Source organism: Procambarus clarkii, chromosome 27 (assembly GCF_040958095.1).
Source record: "Procambarus clarkii isolate CNS0578487 chromosome 27, FALCON_Pclarkii_2.0, whole genome shotgun sequence".
NCBI lineage: Eukaryota > Metazoa > Arthropoda > Malacostraca > Decapoda > Cambaridae > Procambarus > Procambarus clarkii.
This window is the reverse complement of record NC_091176.1, coordinates 26098926-26120431: the sequence shown is the minus strand read 5'-3', so window position 1 is coordinate 26120431 and position 21506 is coordinate 26098926. Positions and strand designations below refer to the sequence as shown.

At 49.9% G+C, this 21506-nt stretch overlaps 1 protein-coding gene across 1 annotated transcript in view; it reads right to left on the bottom strand.

Moving 5' to 3' along the window:
* Positions 1 to 21506, bottom strand: part of LOC123762567 (uncharacterized) — a 119027-nt gene that overhangs the window by 64454 nt on the left and 33067 nt on the right. The window contains exon 2 of the mRNA XM_045749101.2: positions 19086 to 20439. Coding sequence (XP_045605057.2) covers positions 19086 to 20033 — 948 coding nt within the window. The 5' untranslated portion in view covers positions 20034 to 20439. The remainder of the gene's footprint in view (positions 1 to 19085; positions 20440 to 21506) is intronic.

Sequence of the window (21506 nt, the reverse complement as noted above, 5' to 3'; positions counted from 1 at the left end):
GAGAAGATTTCATTTCTTATAACACTTGTTAGTTTCGTTTCAGTTATTACAATAATGTGTAGTGACTTTTTTGCCATCTTTTCCTGCAACTCTATCACCTTATTTGCAATTCCATCTACATACGTCTACGTAACGTTAATGTTACTCATCACTACTGGGGTGTTTTGGTTCCCAGAATACTGGTTCCTGTTGGTCCAGGACCAATTCCATCACTGAGAGGCGGTGTTGTTCTACTCATCATCATGGCCTGCCTCTATAACCTGGCTTGACCCATTATTTTCCAGTATTGAAGTCACTGATGGCTGACCTCCCTGTACTCGGGGCTGTTGTTGTTGGTGGTGGTAGTGGTTGTGGAGGTGGTAGTAATGGAGGAAGTGGTGGTGGTAGATGTGGTGGTGGTGGTGGAGGATGAAATGATGGTGGAGGTGCAGTGTGTGGGGAGTTCGTTGCTCTGGTAGCTGTGAGGCGGCGTGGCTTAGGCCCTCGGGGTCTGCTATTACAGCGGGACCACGCTCACTGTGCGAGCAGGAGGGCCATCAGCCACCAGGGCAGCAGGAGGGCCATCAGCCACCAGGGCAGCAGGAGGGCCATCAGCCACCAGGGCAGCAGGAGGGCCATCAGCCACCAGGGCAGCAGGAGGGCCACCAGCCACCAGGGCAGCAGGAGGGCCATCAGCCACCAGGGCAGCAGGAGGGCCATCAGCCACCAGGGCAGCAGGAGGGCCATCAGCCACCAGGGCAGCAGGAGGGCCATCAGCCACCAGGGCAGCAGGAGGGCCATCAGCCACCAGGGCAGCAGGAGGGCCATCAGCCACCATGGCATGTAGGTGACAACACTGTAGGTGACAACACTGTAGGTGACAACACTGTAGGTGACAACACTGTGTAGGTGACAACACTGTAGGTGACAACACTGTGTAGGTGACAACACTGTAGGTGACAACACTGTGTAGGTGACAACACTGTAGGTGACAACACTGTAGGTGACAACACTGTAGGTGACAACACTGGTAGGTGACAACACTGTGTAGGTGACAACACTGTAGGTGACAACACTGTAGGTGACAACACTGTAGGTGACAACAACACTGTAGGTGACAACACTGTAGGTGACAACACTGTAGGTGACAACAACACTGTAGGTGACAACACTGTAGGTGACAACAACAGTGTTGGTAAGAGCAAGAGCGGGCATATAGCCCTCACACTGTAGTGGGATATATCACTAAGTCTGTTGTTTCTCTAGTTGTAGAAAATCGCAGTTTAATTTATGATAAAACGTTAATGGCAAGAACTTATTTGTCTTAAGTGTGGCTTTCATAGGACTATTTACAGTGAATTTTTAAATAATAATTCCTTACCAACAGCATTACTAAATAATCAGCACATCTTACTTTGCTTTATTGCCACTTCAAACAAAAAGTAATAATAATATTTGTTGGGCTCCCAATGACAAAAAAATAAAATAAAAGACGAAACCTTCACATTGTGACAAAATGTTTAAATACTATTGAAACAATTACAAAATTTTGATTGTTAAATTCGACCAAAGTTTTAAATCCTGTTACAGGTCCTCCCGAGTGCGTTGGGTATACCTTGGGTTACTTGATGGCTGGGCGGCGTTGACGGCCGTGTGGGTGGCGTGGGCGTAGGTGGGCGACGCTTCGGGCGTAACCCAGCTCACCCAGGCAGCCGGGGTCCGCCAGGGTGGAGCCGTCCGCTCCGTGTATAATCTACACAAATCATTGAATACCTTATTGACTGTCCCCCGCACCCCACATCACCCGGATGCACATGCACCCGCACGCGCCTACACCCAACCGTATGCACCTACACCCAACTGTATGCACCTACACCCAACCGTATGCACCTACACCCAACCGTATGCACCTACACCCAACCGTATGCACCTACACCCAACTGTATGCACCTACAATTGCACAACAACACGAAAGTGTGTGTGTGTGTGTGTGTGTATATGTGTATGTGTGTGTATGTGTGTGTGTGTATGTGTGCGCACGCAGAGAGAGAGAGAGAGAGAGAGAGAGAGAGAGAGAGAGAGAGAGAGAGAGAGAGAGAGAGAGAGAGGACGGGAAGAGAGGGAGCGAGGGTTCAGGGCGAGAGCATTCTACCCCAAAACTGAACCTTCATCTTAAAACCATTACAGAAAGCAGGGACGTCCGTAGTCCAGCACGGTCCCGGAAGCGACCATCAGCCACCAGGGCAGCAGGAGGGCCATCAGCCACCAGGGCAGCAGGAGGGCCATCAGCCACCAGGGCAGCAGGAGGGCCATCAGCCACCAGGGCAGCAGGAGAGCCATCAGCCACCAGGGCAGCAGGAGGGCCATCAGCCACCAGGGCAGCAGGAGGGCCATCAGCCACCAGGGCAGCAGGAGGGCCATCAGCCACCAGGGCAGCAGGAGGGCCATCAGCCACCAGGGCAGCAGGAGGGCCATCAGCCACCAGGGCAGCAGGAGGGCCATCAGCCACCAGGGCAGCAGGAGGGCCGACGCTCTCAACACACACACGTGGGCAGGGAAATGCGAGGTGTTCGCACTGATCAGCACACAGAGCAAGACATCATTGCAAGAAGCAAGACATTAGTCACAGCAAAGTAAGACAAGGAAAAGTTAGGTAAGGTAAGGCAAGGTAATGTTAGGTAAGGGAAGGTTACGCAAGGTTATGTAAGGTAAGGTTAGGTTAGACAAAATAAAGTAACTAACAGGTAAAGAAACGCTAAACCAGTATGACAATATATTACTTGTGCTGTCTGAAGGAACTAGAACGGAGCCTAGCCATTTGGACCATCGGAGATCGAACGCCGACTCTGCAAGAAGCGAGGCTGTCGCTGCACCGACCATACAAAAGACATTATTTCTCTAGCGTGAACGCTGCAAACAAGAAGAATAACCTGCAAAAGAATATAAGATGCGTTCGGACAGCCGGGCTCGTTAAAGCCGCTGCCCCAGAGCTGAAGCTCCTCTCAGCAAGCACGGCTAGCTTACTCTAACTAGGTTAGTAAACACACACACACACACACAAATATCCTTGACTATTTCTTCTCACTTGAGCGCGAGTATTAACGTCTGGATCATGAGACGTTGTTGAGCGTGTAATATTGCACCGCGTGTTGGGGAGTGGGGGGGAGGGGGGGGGGGAAGGTGGGTGGGGGACACAAGGTGGGGAAGGGGGGGGGTAGAGGGGGGTAAGGTGGGGGGGGCGGGCTGGCAGTAATGTCAGCCGTGGAGACAAACCTTCGCTTCAAATATGGCAACACTGCGAGTTACTTCAAGCAAGCAACATAAAATGATGTGAATTATTACTTTTACTTATTTATAGAGAAACGTTGGTGGGTGAGATGCAGGTGTGGGAGTTGGTGGTGGTGGTGGGGGGGGGGGGGGAGGAGATGCTGGTGGTGTGGGGGGGAGAAGCAGGTAGGGGGGGGAGATGCTGGTGGGGGGAGTCAGTAGGGAATAATGCAGGTGGAGGTGTCAGTGGGGGAGATGCAGGTGGGGGACACGCTGAACCTTAGCGTTCAGCATGTCAAGGGCTGGGACACTGGGTGTGAGAGGAGGAGGAGTGGGAATCAGGGGGAGAGAGTCTTGTGCTGCTCTTAACGCATACACTAGCTCTCTGAGGCTCTCTGAGGCTCTCTGTGGCTCTCTGTGGCTCTCTGAGGCTCTCTGAGGCTGCAGTGATTGTCTTCCCATAAAACCTCGCCACAATCAAAACAACTTTACGTAACTAGTTTTCTCTCACGATTCCAGTTACCTCCTCAACCCCCCCTCCCCCCTCCCCCCCCCTCCCCTTCTCCCCCCCCTCCCCCCCTCCCCCTACCCCTCCCCCTCCCCCCTCCCCCCCCCTCCTTCTCATATTTTCCCCATCCCTTCCTTTCTCACTTCTATTCCGACAACTTCTCCTACCTTCCCTACCATTCCACCCACTCTGCATAATGCAGGAGAAGAAAGAACCCACGTTCTCCAAGAATGGCGGGCTTAGTTAAGATGGATCTGCATCGTGACCTCTTATGACCCTCTGTGACCCCCCCCCTGTGATGACCCTGTAACCCCTGTGACGACCCTGTGGCCCCTGTGATGACCCCTGTGACCTAGGTGGCCTTCGTTATATCGCCAGTGATCTCCTGTGACCGCAACAGCTGTCACTCCGTGTCTCACGACGCTGTATGAAGAGTGCCATAATCTATCTGGCTAGTCCCTGACACAGATGGTCCTGGATAGATGATACCCAGCCCGTCTTCTTGAGTTGCCACAACTGACAAAAAACGGCGTACTAAAATACGCGAACCTAACCTAACCTTTAGACCTATGCATAGAAAACGCGGCTGTTTCTGAGCCGCTGGGATTCATAGTACGCCATATTTTGCCCAGTGGAGATTGGGCCGTCAAAACACGATTATTACTTGACAGGACAGGTTGAGACTCCATCCGAGCATGTTAGGTAGACCAAGACACAGGTGCAGATGGCTGCAAGGTGCCACCTGACCACCAAGATGGCTACAAGGTGCCACCTGACCACCAAGATGGCTACAAGGTGCCACCTGACCACCAAGATGGCTACAAGGTGCCACCTGACCACCAAGATGGCTACAAGGTGCCACCTGACCACCAAGATGGCTACAAGGGGCCACCTGACCACCAAGATGGCTGCAAGGTGCCACCTGACCACCAAGATGGCTGCAAGGTGCCACCTGACCACCAAGATGGCTACAAGGTGCCACCTGACCACCAAGATGGCTACAAGGTGCCACCTGACCACCAAGATGGCTACAAGGTGCCACCTGACCACCAAGATGGCTACAAGGTGCCACCTGACCCGGTATACGGGTGTGACGAGTACACTCTAGAACTCGCTGACCAAACACACATCTTTGGGATCATGTTTGACTCTTCAGTGACCGTGAAGAGTCACGTGTTGAACCAAGAAAAGTTTGTTTTGGTCATTTATAATGCACCCCATACCCATCTCGTGGGTCTACTTTGTGTCCATACCTTATGTAGCTTCCGGGGATCAACGACCCCGCGGCCCGGTTTCCGACTAGGCCTCCCGGTTGGTAGTCTGGTCAACTGTGGTGGTGTAGGAACTGTCAATGTAAAAAATTTGGGACAAGGAGCGCTCTCCGACCAGAGCATCAAATTGGCTCAGAGCATTGTGCTTTGTGTCGTGTCGGAGCAAGGGTTGTTCTTTCATTAATTAGCTTCTTGGGTGGGAAATGGGGAGAGGAGGAGGGGAGGGGGAGGGGATATGGATAGAGGTTATCTTCCATGGAGGGGGGGGGGGGGGAGTTGTTGCTGCCCCCCCCCCCCCCCTCACTCTCTACCAAGAGAAGCATCATATATTCCGAGACATTATATGTGGTGAATACAGCTGGAGTTGTTGTAACCCAACAAGGCAGCCAAGGAACGTGCAGCCCCCTAACACTATGACGTATTTCATACCTACTAAACCGCGGGGGTTGTAAAACATTTTTATTAACCACAAGTTCACATTTATCTCGAGTGTGCAACACTCACTTGGGTGACCTGCCACGTGTTCACGTCACGGACCGCGGCAGAGGACCACAGGACAGGACTCCTCTCTGGTCTGGACCTCTCCTGAATGGACAGGTTCGTACATCACAGACTTCAACACTGGGGGGGGGGGAGGATGTCGGTGGCTTAGTGTTATTTATGATTTTTTTTTTTTTCAAGAATGACAACTTGGCCTGACTGCGAACAGTTGGCACCCACAAGGCGCTCAGCAATCAACATCCTCATGCTGACTTCAACTTTTTAAGAAATTACTAATCAGCGCTCATTAAACATCACATGGGGGAAGCCCCCATGGGAGCCGGCTGCGCTGTAATTGGAGTAAGGGTGCCGACCCCAAAACACACACACACGGGGTGTCTGATAGCTGAGTGGACAGTGCTTAGGCCCGGGTTCAATTCCTGGACCAGGCAGCAACAAATGGGCAAAGTTTCTTTCACCCTGATGCCCTTGTTACCTAGCAGTAAATAGGTACCTGGGAGTTAGACAGCTGTTACGGGTTGCTTTCTGTGTGTGTGTGTGTGTGTGTGTGTGTGTGTGTGTGTGTGTGTGTGTGTGTGTGTGTGTGTGTGTGTGAAAAAGTTAGTAACAGTCGATTAACAGTTGAGAGGCGGGAGGAAAGAGCTGAGCTCAACCCCCGCAAGCACAACTAGGTGAACACGGACACTACGAGTGCGTGCCACATGCTGCATGCATCTCCACACGAACACTACCATCCTACATCTGAACAAATCAACAGATATCTGATTTGGGAAAATCCATCCCTGCTATTTCATTCCTGTTCCTTCCTTTAGCTGGGGTTGATTTCACTCTACTTCGTAAGTTTCTGGCGTTTTTGCTGCCGTATGCGAGGTCAAGTGGCGAGGTGCTATAGCAGTCGTGGGTCCCGCTGGCCGACCCTGACGTGGCCAGGGGCTGGAGGGGTCGCGGCACCCACGCCGCCCTTCTCTCGCACCAGGTTGAGCAAGACGGCCCTGCCAGCGCTGACCCCAACACGCACTCCGTTCCCACGGAGCCACGCCACGCCCCTGACACACCCCGCACCTCTTACGCACGCTCTCCCTTACACACACACACACACACACACACACACCATGGTTTAATCATAGATGCAGGCTAGTCAAGCAGAAAAGTAAAAGGGCGTGGAAAAACTAGAGAAATAACAGGACACTTGAGAGCAGAGAAAGATACCAGAGTGCCAGGAATGAATATGTCTGGTTGAGAAGAGGACCACAAGGGCAATATGAAAATGACATCGCAAGCAAGGCAAAGACTCAACCTAAATTGCTGCACAGTCACATCAGGAGAAAAACAACAGTAAAGGAACAGGTAATGAAATTGAGAATAAGGGCAGACAGATTCATTACAAATGACAAGGAAGTGTGCGAAGAACTGAACAAGAAATTCCAGGAGGTCTTCACATTAGAGCAAGGAGAAGTTCCAGAGATAAGAGTAGGAATAGTTGTATCAGGACCCACTAGAAGAGTTTGACATTACCAGTGGGGAAGAAAGGAAACTTATTAGATTTGGATGTGTCAAAGGCTATAGGCCCAGATGGAATCTCCCCTTGGATACTGAAGGAAGGAGCAGAAGCACTGTGCCTGCCACTCTCCATGGTGTATAACAAATCACTAGTAACAGGAGAACTGCCAAAAATTTGGAAGACGGCTAATGTAGTCCCGCTATACAAGAAGGGGAATAGACAGGAGGCACTGAACTACAGGCCAGTGTCCCTAACTTGCATACCATGCAAGCTCATGGAGAAGATTGTGCAAAGAATCAATCGCACAATTTTTTATTGTGCAAGAAAAATCAGGCAAGAAAGAGAGGGGTGGGCAGACTGCATATTTTTGGATTACCAGAAAGCCTTTGACACAGTACCACATAAGAGGCTAGCGAAAAAGCTGGGGATGCAGGCAGGAGTGAAAGGGAAGGTTCTCCATTGGATAAGGGAGTACCTAAGCAACAGAAGACAACGAGTCACTGCGAGGGGTGAGGTCTCAGATTGACGAGACGTCTCCAGTGGAGTCTTGCAGGGTTCAGTCCTTGGACCTATACTGTTTCTGATATATGTGAATGATCTTCCAGAGGTTATAGAATCGTTCTTCTCACTGTTTGCTGATGATGCAAAAATTATGAGAAGGATTAAAACAGAGGAAGATAGTAGGAGGCTACAAGATGACCTAGACAGACTGAATGAATGGGCTGACAAATGGCTACTAAAGTTCAACCCGAGTAAATGCAAGTTAATGAAACTAGGTGGAAACAGGAGGCCAAACACAAGATACCGAATAGATGAAGTACTTCATGAAACGGACGGAGAGAAAGATCTAGGGGTTGATATCACACCAAACCTGTCTCCTGAAGCCCACATAAAGAGAATTACACCTGCGGCATATGCGAGGCTGGCTAACATCAGAACAGCCTTCAGGAATCTGTGTAAGGAATCATTCAGAACCTTATACACAGCATATGTAAGACCAATCCTGGAGTATGCGGGCGTGCCCTGGCGTAGTGGGGGCGGGCCACGGCATAGCGGGGGCGTGCCCGGGCATAGTGGGGGCGTGCCCGGGCATAGTGGGGCCGTGCCCGGGCATAGTGGGGGCGTGCCCGGGCATAGTGGGGGCGTGCTAGGGCATAGTGGGGGCGTGCCAGGGCATAGTGGGGGCGTGCCAGGGCATAGTGGGGGCGTGCCCGGGCATAGTGGGGCCGTGCCCGGGCATAGTGGGGGCGTGCCCGGGCATAGTGGGGCCGTGCCCGGGCATAGTGGGGGCGTGCCCGGGCATAGTGGGGGCATGCCCGGGCATAGTGGGGCCGTGCCCGGGCATAATGGGGCCGTGCCCGGGCATAGTGGGGCCGTGCCCGGGCATAGTGGGGCATGCCCGGGCATAGTGGGGGCGTGCCCGGGCATAGTGGGGGCGTGCCCGGGCATAGTGGGGGCGTGCCCGGGCATAGTGGGGGCGTGCCCGGGCATAGTGGGGGCGTGCCCGGGCATAGTGGGGGCGTGCCCGGGCATAGTGGGGGCGTGCCCGGGCATAGTGGGGCTGGCAGGATGGGGTCAAGCAGATGAGCAGACAGTGAAGTGTGGGCAAACAAGCAGGCTTGGAATAGGTACATAAAGACTTTCACGGGGTGGCAACAATGGCGGCTGGGGGAGAGTCGAGGTGTTATCTTAGTGGGCTGGGGGAGAGGTGAGGTGTTATCTTAGTGGGCTGGGGGAGAGGTGAGGTGTTATCTTAGTGAGCTGGGGGAGAGGTGAGGTGTTATCTTAGTGAGCTGGGGGAGAGGTGAGGTGTTATCTTAGTGAGCTGGGGGAGAGGTGAGGTGTTATCTTAGTGGGCTGGGGGAGAGGTGAGGTGTTATCTTAGTGGGCTGGGGGAGAGGTGAGGTGTTATCTTAGTGGGCTGGGGGAGAGGTGAGGTGTTATCTTAGTGGGCTGGGGGAGAGGTGAGGTGTTATCTTAGTGGGCTGGGGGAGAGGTGAGGTGTTATCTTAGTGGGCTGGGGGAGAGGTGAGGTGTTATCTTAGTGGGCTGGGGGAGAGGTGAGGTGTTATCTTAGTGGGCTGGGGGAGAGGTGAGGTGTTATCTTAGTGGGCTGGGGGAGAGGTGAGGTGTTATCTTAGTGAGCTGGGGGAGAGGTGAGGTGTTATCTTAGTGAGCTGGGGGAGAGGTGAGGTGTTATCTTAGTGAGCTGGGGAGAGGTGAAGTGTTATCTTAGTGACATGGTGGAGGGAGTGAGAGAGAGGCCAGTGGTGGAGGGAGAGAGAGAGAGAGGCCGGTGGTGGAGGGAGTGTGAGAGAGAGAGGCCGGTGGTGGAGGGAGTGTGAGAGAGAGAGGCCGGTGGTGGAGGGAGTGTGAGAGAGAGAGGCCGGTGGTGGAGGGAGTGTGAGAGAGAGAGGCCGGTGGTGGAGGGAGTGTGAGAGAGGCCAGTGGTGGAGGGAGTGAGAGAGGCCGGTGGTGGAGGGAGTGTGAGAGGCCGGTGGTGGAGGGAGTGTGAGAGAGGCCGGTGGTGGAGGGAGTGTGAGAGGCCGGTGGTGGAGGGGGAGTGAGAGAGGCCAGTGGTGGAGGGAGTGTGAGAGAGGCCAGTGGTGGAGGGAGTGTGAGAGAGGCCGGTGGTGGAGGGAGTGTGAGAGAGGCCGGTGGTGGAGGGAGTGTGAGAGAGGCCGGTGGTGGAGGGAGTGTGAGAGAGGCCGGTGGTGGAGGGAGTGTGAGAGAGGCCGGTGGTGGAGGGAGTGTGAGAGAGGCCGGTGGTGGAGGGAGTGTGAGAGAGGCCGGTGGTGGAGGGAGTGTGAGAGAGGCCGGTGGTGGAGGGAGTGTGAGAGAGGCCGGTGGTGGAGGGAGTGTGAGAGAGGCCGGTGGTGGAGGGAGTGAGAGAGAGGCCGGTGGTGGAGGGAGTGAGAGAGGCCGGTGGTGGAGGGAGTGTTCATTAATAACGGCAACAGCTTCACCTCTGACATTATGCAAATGAGCAGCTTTACTGCACCCGTCACGGCGGCCAGTACTGCGGCGCGCATACTCTAATGTACTCACCTAGTTGTACTCGCCTAGTTGTGCTTGCGGGGGTTGAGCTCTGGCTCTTTGGTCCCGCCTCTCAACCATCAATCAAATCAACTGACGTACAGGTTCGTGAGCCTACTGGGCTCTATCATATCTACATTTGAAACTGTGTATGGAGTCTGCCTCCGCCACATCACTTTCCAATGCATTCCATTTGTCAATTACTCTGACACTAGAAAAGTTCTTTCTAATATCTCTGTGGCTCATTTGGGCACTTAATTTCCACCAGTGTCCCCTTGTGCTGGTCCCCTGGGAGCTGGTCGGCCGAGCGGACAGCACACTGGACTTGTGATCCTGTGGTCCTGTGTTCGATCCCAGGCGCCGGCGAGAAACAATGGGCAGAGTTTCTTTCACCCTATGCCCCTGTTACCTAGCAGTAAAATAGGTACCTGGGTGTTAGTCAGCTGTCTCGGGTTGCTTCCTGGGGGTGGAGGCCCGGTCGAGGACCGGGCCGCGGGGACACTAAAAAGCCCCGAAATCATCTCAAGATAACCTCAAGAAGATAGTGCGTGTGCCCCTTGTGTTAAATAATCTGTCTTTATCTACCCTAACAATTCCTTTGAGAATCTTGTATGTGGTGATCATGTCCCCCCTAACTCTTCTGTCTTTCAGCGAAGTGAGGTTGAATTCCCTTAGTCTCTCCTCGTAGCTCATACCCCTCAGTTCGGGTACTAGTCTGGTGGCAAACCTTTCAACCTTTCCCACTTTAGTCTAGTCACATACACATGTGTGTATGTGTGAGAGAGAGAGAGAGAGAGACCGAGAGAGAGGGAGATGAACTTGGAATGGAGTGACTGAGAGTCCACGTCCAGTCCTACTCATTCCCTTGCATCGTCCAGCTCCTACACGCGTCCTTGGAATTATAATTATGTTAGGCAAGCCACCCACCCAGACGATCACCCAACACACACAGTCAGGAAGAGCAGCCGTGTAGTCTCACCCAGGCCCCTCTACACCAACCACTCACCTTCCCCAGGATGCAACCCACAACAGTTGCCTAACTCCCAGATACCTAGCTGCTCTACAAAAGCATCAGGTTAATGCTCCCTCCTCGGGCTCTGCTCACCCAAGCTGTGACCGATCTCCTGAGAAAATTTTTCACGTGATGCGTCCTCAACATCGCAGTTTTTCATACAATATTACTGTATATTTGAATTTTGGTGTAAAGCTTAGATTTAATAAATAATAATACTAATATTAATTTATATTTGAAATAAATGGTAACAGAACCTAACCTGATTTTGGGCGAGATACACATCAAATTCTAATATGTTATATTATTCATTTGTTTGTAGAAATACTGATTTTCAATACACATTAGCACGTTAAGACTGATTAATGTGTTTTGGGGTCGATTGTTGCTTGGGCGAGCATACCCCGAGGACGGTTGTCTATAAACTGCTGTTCATTCATAAACAAGGGGTTTGGCCGCGGAATTAACGAGCAGTTGGTCTTAGTTGATGAGGACGGGCTGTGTCGATGAGGACGGTTTGTGTCGATGAGGACGGTTTGTGTCGATGAGGACGGTTTGTGTCGATGAGGACGGTTTGTGTCGATGAGGACGGTTTGTGTCGATGAGGACGGTTTGTGTCGATGAGGACGGTTTGTGTCGATGAGGACGGTTTGTGTCGATGAGGACGGTTTGTGTCGATGAGGACGGTTTGTGTCGATGAGGACGGTTTGTGTCGATGAGGACGGTTTGTGTCGATGAGGACGGTTTGTGTCGATGAGGACGGTTTGTGTCGATGAGGACGGTTTGCGTCGATGAGGACGGTTTGTGTCGATGAGGACGGTTTGTGTCGATGAGGACGGTTTGTGTCGATGAGGACGGTTTGTGTCGATGAGGACGGTCTGTGTCGATGAGGACGGGCTGTTACGCAACAGGATCAGACAGAAGATAACTAACAGTTAATATCGTCAATGACACCAAATAATATTTATAGAAGTCCTGCACGGCTATTAATCTTGTATTTTTTTTTTTAGCTTCCTGTGTACTTTAATTCTTACTTTCTTCTTGAAAGACAGTGACATTGAGTGTGAGTAATTCTTACACTCAATGTAATACTCTTTACACTCGAGACTCAGGATAAGGATTTGGGACGGGGAATCCCCCCCCCCCCTTCCCCGTCCCAAATTCCCGAGACAGTCGGGGATTGAACGCCGACCTGCATGAAGCGATACCGTCGCTCTACCGTCCAGCCCAAGTGGTGGAAACTACCAATATGTCGTCATGGACCACCAGAAAGTTGACATTTGTATTACAGTACTGAATCTGGACAAATTGGAAGCCTATTTAACTGCAACTTATATATAAAGCTTAATGTAATTTAGGCTCTTCTATCAATTCTAGGCCTAATACAGTACATATAAGTACTGTACTAGGCCTAGGAATATTTTAATTTGGTGTTTCGTTTTAATTTTCCCGGACCCAATACAATGAACAGTACAAAAAAGTGGTTAATTTGACTGGTACTTTACATATTGGTAGTTTAGACCTAATAGTTACTATCAGTACTATCATTTCAGAATGATGGGCTCTGTGAACAATACACCAGAAATGGCTTCGTAGCCTGGTTGGCAGCGGGTAGAAGGGAGGGGGGGGGGGTGCACCGGTGGGGGATACAGGTGTGGTACTGGTGAGGGAACAGCTGGAGGTATCGGTGGGGTACCGGTGGGGTACATCTGGAGATACAGGTGTGCAAGGTGCGAGTAGGAGGGAAGACAGGCAACAGTGGAAGGCACTTTACCCCCCCCCCAAGACAGTGTTGACACTTGACAAAGCCAGCTACCAGCAGAGGGCATCATGGTAGGTGAAGACAGCGACCATCAGGACCAGGACGGCGCTGGTTGTCTCCCGCTGCTCTGGTGTACTGTTACACCTCAAGGCCTGGCTCAGGCGCCTGCCCCTGGAATTCAAATTGTGTCCACTACCAGCACGCACCTCGGCAAGCACACACCGGGAGCCGGTGGCCGAGCGGACACCATGCTGGATACGTGATTCTGTGGTCCCGGGTTCGATCCCGGGCCCCGGCGAGAAACGAGGGGCAGAGTTTCTTTCACCCTATGCCCCTGTTACCTAGCAGTAAATAGGTACCTGGGAGTTAGTCAGCTGTCACGGGCTAGGTCCAATAAATATAAAAACTTGGCTATATTCTAAGTATACAAAATGAACAAGATAAACAGACAATCAAATTTACGTTACGTTAATGTGCAAAATAAAATATGATGTGGGAATACTTTGAGCCAAACTGAATAACTCTGTTACCACACCGGGGTATGTCAACAGGTCTACTCAGCAGAGCACTCAGGAGTAATCTGAATCTTAGTAGGCTAGGTAGCCCTATATATACACGGCGACGGCCGTCCAGATGGCGCTGGTTCCTTCTTTAACTATTAACTGGCTCTTAAACTACTTGTTTCGGATGGCGTGAGCTGCCAGCGACACAGGTGCGAGGTGGGGTGACGGGCAGGGGTGTATGGGGAGACTGGAGGTATTGTCTAGACGTCTGGAAGTTGTTGTTCTTCTTGTGGCTACAGTACTTGAATATATAGACGTGATATGGGAGGAATAGGTGGTGATGGAGCAGGCCGAATCTCTTCCCAGATATATATATATATATATATATATATATATATATATATATATATATATATATATATATATATCCATGCGATCAAGCTTGAATGGTCCCCAATCCAATATGCAACTGAAAACTCTGAAAACTCCACACCCCAGAAGGATTTGAACCCAGACAGCCAGGAGCACTGTGCATCATGACGTACCTGGTGCCTTAACCATTAGTTATACACACACACACACATTATATATATATATATATATATATATATATATATATATATATATATATATATATATATATATATATATATATATATATATATATATATATATATATATATATATATATATATTGTGACGATAATCTCTTTCAAGAGAGATTGAGCCTGCTCTTCCCTTCATAAGTACGTCAATATACAAGATAATATAGAAGATACGTCCACCAAGTATCGCCAAACGTTTTGCCCAGAGAGCAAATCGTACCCAGCACACGGTGACACCTGCTACCGCCGCCGTAACCAGCTAACTGCTCATCCTCTGCCTGCCTGTCGCTGATTGGCTGGTGACTCGTCGCCCCTGCCCTCCGCCTCTACCACAAGTCGACGTCTGGGCTGCAGTGCGCTAGTATCGTCAGAATATCTCAGTGCTCCAAGCAGTTGACATCTCTCGCTGGTAGTCTAAGCCTTGGCTTTCGTGTACTAAGGGAGGTGGCAGCTCGAAGCCAGTATTCCAGCACCACTTATATTTTATTTTGCTATCACTGTAACTCACTTGTCTTAACGTAACTTTTCATTTGCCAGTGATTATTCATATTATTTTGTTTGTTGACTTGTCTTGCCTATTTTATGTGATTGCCTTTATTCATGTCTTGTTTTTCTAGAGTAATTAAAATTTCATTGTTTATATACTTGTGTTTTGTGTGTCTTCCCATAACCTTACCACAGACGAAAGGACCAACTTTTCTCTTTTTTTTCGACTATGTGACGAGGCCCTGCCCCTAGCTTTTGAAACAGCCGAACACCAACGCTTTACCGTCACAATATATATATATATATATATATATATATATATATATATATATATAATGTTGTACCTAGTAGCCAGAACGTCGTACTCGGCCTGCTATGCAAGGCCCAATTTGCCTAATAAGCCAAGTTTTCCTGAATTAATATATTTTCTCTAATTTTTTTCTTATGAAATGATAAAGCTACCCATTTCATTATGTATGAGGTCATTTTTTTTATTGGAGTTAAAATTAACGTAGATATATGACCGAACCTAACCAACCCTACCTAACCTAACCTAACCTATCTTTATAGGTTAGGTAGCCGAAAAAGTTAGGGTAGGTTAGGTTAGGTAGTCGAAAACAATTCATGAAAACTTAGCTTATTAGGCAAATCGGGCCTTGCATAGTAGACTGAGAAGTGCGTTCTGGCTGCTAGGTACGACATATATATATACACACACACTAGCTGTACCCGGCCATGCGTTGCTGTGGCTCAGCAACGCATGTGCGTTGCTGAGCCACAGTAACCTTCCCTTGTCTCCCAGTCCTCCCAACCATTCCCCACTCCCCCAAATGTTGTGTCAAAATTTTCAAAGTAATCGCTGAAGAACGTTTGGATATTACAGCATGTGTTGCTCTTACGTCCAACAGATGGCGCTATTTTTCAAAAAAGCATGTTTTTTCCTGTCACAGGTGAGGCATGTATATAGTAGATATATAAAAACACGCGTCTATTCGAATGCAATGTTGTGTCAAAATTTCAAAGCAATCGGTAAAGAGGTTTAGAAGATTTTCCTCACATGAAAAACACAGTTTTTCAAACAAAAGCATGTTTTTTCCCGTCACAGATGTGACATCTATATAGCATGTATATAAAAACCCGCTCGAATGCGAATGGAAAGTTGTGTGAAAATTTCAAAGCAATCGGTGAAGAACTTTCGGAGGTTAGCAATTTTGAACAAACGAACATTTACATTTTTATTTACATAGATATATATATTACGTGTTTTGTATATCTTGAGTTACAACAGCCATTGACTAAAATAAATTGCATGCAAGCATAATGTGTTGACTGGTGTAGGCGGACCACGGTCAACGACCCAACTACCCCCCCCCCTTCTCCGTGGGGGGGGGGGGGGGGCCCCTTCGTGGATGTCCAACCATCTTGAGGGTAATCTACTCCGTTTTAGGTGCACTATCTACCCTCCTTCCTCCCGTCCCCCTGCCGACGATCGACACACAGCTGCTATATATCCCGGTAGGAATATATAGCATTCAATGTATGTAGGAAATATAGATAGGAATATATATAGGTAGTTCATTCATATTGCATTTACAGCGTCGTAGTTCGAACAAAAGCATTTACCAACCCGTCCTCGACTCAAGTCTATTGCATCCAGCGGTCGACCCCACAGACGCATTCATGAATTTGTACATGCTGTTCATTCAAAACTGTAATTTTCTCAAATATAAATTAATATTATAATATATTAGCATATTGTGCATATATAAGCATAGGTTAGGTTAGGTGTTTAGGTTCTGTTGGCGATTATTGGTATTTGTACCCGCCAAACACACACCGAAACTACGACGTTGGTACAACGTTCGAACAAGTTTTAACACCTCCTAACCAGTTTTAACAACCAATATAGCTAGTTGTAACAACGTTCAAATACGTCATAAACACGTTAAACCAAGATGTAACAACTTGATTACAACTTGAGACAGTTTCGGTTTGTGTTTGCAGGGTAGTACGTGGGTGAAGCATTTATTGTGTTGTGGTTCGAACAAAATTCGTCAGTGTTTGAACGTCATCAGTTGTGAGTCGCGTGTAAATCGTTTTTCATTCGTAAACAGGGGGTTTGGCGGGTGCATGGAATGGACTTTGGGTCTTTGTTTGGAGGACAGGCTGCTGGGGGTCCCGGTATATCTGAGGGGGTTATCTTGAAGTTATCTTGAGATGGTTTTGAGGCTTAGCGTCCCCGCGGCCCGGTCCTCGACCAGGCCTCCTTTTTTGTTACACACCATCAGGAAGAAGACCATAGCAGCTGTCTAACTCCCAGGTACCTATGTACTGCTAGGTGAATAGGGGCATCAGGTTGAAAAACTCTGCCCACTTGTTTCAACCTCCACCGGGGATTGAACCCGGAACCGCAGGACTACGAATCCGAAGTGCTGTCCACTCACCTGTCAGGCCCCCCCAGTCCCGATAATACAGTCAAGTCCGGTAGACATATATCTCAATATAAGTCTACCGTGCATGGATACACTCTGGCGCCCAGACCCCCGACACAATGAATTATACAATATATATATATATATATATGTCGTACCTAATAGCCAGAACGCACTTGTCAGCCTACTATGCAAGGCCCGATTTGCCTAATAAGCCAAGTTTTCCTGAATTAATAAATTTTCTCTAATTTTTTTCTTATGAAATGATAAAGCTACCCATTTCATTATGTATGAGGTCAATTTTTTTTATTGGAGTTAAAATTAACGTAGATATTTGACTAAACCTAACCATCCCTACCTAACCTAACCTAACCTATCTTTATAGGTTAGGTTCGGTTAGGTAGCCGAAAAAGCTAGGTTAGGTTAGGTTAGGTAGGTTAGGTAGTCGAAAAAGCATTAATTCATAAAAACTTGGCTTATTAGGCAAATCGGGCCTTGCATAGTATGCTGAGAAGTGCGTTCTGGCTACTAGGTACGACATATATATATATATATATATATATATATATATATATATGTCGTACCTAGTAGCCAGAACGCACTTCTCAGCCTATTATGCAATGCCCGATTTGCTTAATAAGCCAAGTTTTCATGAATTAATTGATTTCGACTACCTAACCTACCTAACCTAACCTAACCTAACTTTTTCTGCCACCTAACCTAACCTAACCTATTAAGATAGGTTAGGTTAGGTTAGGTAGGGTTGGTTAGGTTCGGTCATATATCTACGTTAATTTTAGCTCCTATAAATAAAAATTGACCTCATACATAATGAAATGGGTAGCTTTATCATTTCATAAGAAAAAAATTAGAGAAAATATATTAATTCATGAAAACTTGGCTTATTAGGCAAATCGGGCCTTGCATAGTAGACTGAGGAGTGCGTTCTGGCTACTAGGTACGACATATATATATATATATATATATATATATATATATATATATATATATATATATATATATATATATATTATATAATATATCGTTTCTGGTCACCATTGGATATAGATCCACCACGAAAATAAACCACAGGCTGCCCAGCATGTTCTCCACCTAGCAGCATTCATGCTGAACATACTTTGTACCTCATACATATATTCTCGCAGTCAAGACGTAGGTAGATCTGAGGCAACAACATTAAGGTGATATGATGACGGCCGGACACTCCACGTCTCACGAGCAGTGGAGCGAGCCGAGGAGAAACACCGTGACAGATGTGGTCTGGGGGGAAAGTTACCAACAATTTACAACCAGCAGATTCATTTTTATTATTTTTTGGAGGGGTGGGGAGGGGTAGGGGGTGGGGGGGTTACGCTACATTCAGTGTACACTTCAATTCCTACCTAGTGTGGGAAGCTTGGCTCGCTGGCGTCCTGTCATTACGCCAAGCGTGAGGCCGTGACAGATATCCGGGAGTATGTATGTCTACTGTGAGAATATATATAACTACCGGGAGTACATATATCTACCGGATGTACGTATATCTGCTCCGGGCCGCGCTGAGCACATACAGGTTCGAACCCTGGACGGGTACGCGTGGTAGGGTTCATAACAAGTGACCCACATGGTGGCCTGGAAATGACCAAACTGTCTGTTTGGGTCGCTAAAACGCATCCTCCAAAGATTATGTATAATATACAAAATGTGTCCTATTTGTGACCCCCCCCCCCTAAGTGAGGCTGCTACAGGTATGTAACAAGGTCAGGTTGCCAGATGGTTCTGTCATTAATATCCCCTCGAAAAGTGCTGGTCGGAGACCATTGTATACTTAGTGGTCCCCCTTTCTTGAGAGAGAGAGATGCTACACGGTGTGTGGCTGTATGTTGCAGGAGGAGGGGGGGGCACAGCTGGACGTGTCTGGCAGGGGTACAGCTGGACTTGTCTGGCCGCGGTACAGTCAGACTTGTTTGGCCGGGGTACAACGGATGATCTTGCTTGAATGTTCACGTACGTTGCAAGATTTAAGGATTCAAGTGAAGCAAAGAGTATAGTAAATGTTGCATGTGTCAAGGTGGGTACTAAGTGTTGCAAGTGGGTACTAAGTGTTGCAAGTGGGTACTAAGTGTTGCAAGTGGGTACTAAGTGTTGCAAGGGGGTGTTAAGTGTTGCAAGTGGGTACTAAGTGTTGCAAGGGGGTGTTAAGTGTTGCAAGAAGTACTCACCATGTAGGGGAAGTGGTTGACGAGGAAACACAGCGCCGCCACTGCCAGGGTAGTGCCCCAGCGGAAGTCCGAGGCGGGCGTGCGGGCGGCGCCACTGGTCCTGCCGCCGCCCACGGCCTTGTGCGCCCTGCTGGGGAGCGCGGGTGGCGGCCTGTGAGGCGGCGGCGGCGGCACCAGGTCAGAGGTGGAGGAGGCGGCGTGCATGGCGCCAGGCACGCCGCCCAGGCGTGCCGAGGAGGCGGTGGAGGACGTGGTAGAGGCGGTGGAGGCGGCGGCGTGGAGGGCGGCACCCTGGCGGCCGCCACTGGAGGAGCTGGAGGACGACGTGGTGGTGGCCGCGATGGGCGCCATGTCGGAGTGGGCGGGGGAGGGCTCGCCGCACCCGCGCCCCGCCTGCACCACGCCCACGCTCACCCCGCCCGCCACCACCAGCAGCCCGTACACGCTCAGCACGAACAGGGAGAGACGCACGTGCAGGGCGTGCGGCAGGAAGTTGCAGTGCTCGAACGTGTCGGGCGCGTCGGCGGGGCGCGCCAAGATGGCGGCCACGCCCACGAGGGCGGCGATGGTGGCCAGCACCGCCAGGTGGTACCGGATCTGGTGACGCCGGACGCTGAACCGGTACTTGTAGGGCCACTGGCTGGTGAGCGCCCGGTCCACCAGCAGCGAGGCCACAGTGGCTGCCTGCAGCGTCCTCGTGGCGCTGAGGCTCCACACGAAGGCTCCGCACGCGGCCGCAGACTCGGGCCGCACGAGGCTCAGCAGCGCGTAGGCGAAGACCTGCAGCGCCATCAGCAGCTCCTGCACGAAGACCGCCAGCAGGAAGAGGTCGACGGAGCGCCACTGGCGGCGGTACGAGTGGAAGACTCCCAGCACCCAGGCGCACATGAGGAAGATGAGGGGCGCGGCCGCCGACAGACCGATCCAGCTGTAGGTGAGGGCCCTCATGGTGCGGGGTCACGCCGGGTCAGGTCAGCTGTGGGCCCGCCCCGCTGCTCTGCACGGCCCCCGCCGCTCACCCACACCACCATCTTGGTCTGTGGGCCATGGTCGGGCGAGGGTGGTCCACTGTGGCGCGGACCACACTCTCCTCTCATGCCAACCACCACGCCACCTCGGCCACGCCACAACACGCCTCGCGCTCTTCAACACGCCTGACGCTCTTCTACACGCCAGAGCTTCTTCTATACCTCTGAGCCTCTTCTATGCATGAGGCTCTTTAACCCGCCTGAGGCTCTTCAACACACCAGAGGCTTTCCAACACGCCAAAGGCTCTTTACATGCCAGAGCCTCTTCTACAAGCCTGAGACTCTTCAACACGCCTAAGGCTCTCCAACAAAGCAGCTCTCCGACACTGAAAGAGAAAAGGCACACGTCAGTTACAAGTTATCACGGTTCAGACAGCAATCTTACAAGACTCTCACCAAATTACAACATTGTCACCAAGGCGGCAGTAGGCTTCTACCATGATAAGCATCTGGCGAGGCTCCCGTGGACCGAGGCAGCCTCTAGAGTTACGGTTACAGCGGCTGTATCCCTGGTACACTCTCTCGTGGTGGCTATGTTGTCAACTGGTCACAGCGTGGCAACTGTCACGTTATGTGCAGGAGAATATGATCATCATGCTTAAAACTCCCTCCACCACCTCCTCTCCCTTCACCACCCCCTCTCCCACTACCCCCACAAGGAAGATGACTATCACCCCTCGCCCGTCAACAAACATGCAGCTGACCTTCCCCCTCCCCAACACAAGAGGTCACACAACGCTGACGACGTAACACCATTTTGTCACCCAGGACAACCAGAGACGTTATTCTGGCCTCTAAAACCAAGACAACAAAGGGATTCATCAATAAATTTGAGAATAGAATGGAATTATCAGGAGAAAGCACTAAGCTATCACGACTATATCGCACTGGGAAGGGATCAGGATAAGGATTTGGGATTTCAATCCCCGGCCGTCCAACCATTTGGACGGTCGGGGATTGAACGCCGATCTGCATGAAGCGAGACCGTCGCTCTACCGTCCAGCCCAAGTGGTTGAACCAATACCTTCGAGAAGCAATGGAAAATAAGTACAGTGTCAACACACAAAAGTTGCTAATAATCGACACGGCAAAAACAAACCCAGAGCCCATGATCGCTCACAGCCGGCGTCTCCAACGTAGGCATGCAAGCATAACACTGGTACTCAGAATCAATAGAACAGGAACAAAAATTCATACAAAGGACAGAATAATCAAAGCAAAAATAACACTAGAAAAACTTAGCAGGAACCCTTCCTGGGCAGGATGCGAACCCTGACCAAACAGAACAATTCTGAGAACTGAAGAGTACTATTTTTCTTTTGGTTCATATATTCAGAATTGAACAATTCTGAATATAGGAATCATCGAGAATTAGCAAAGTGGTAAGTATTCA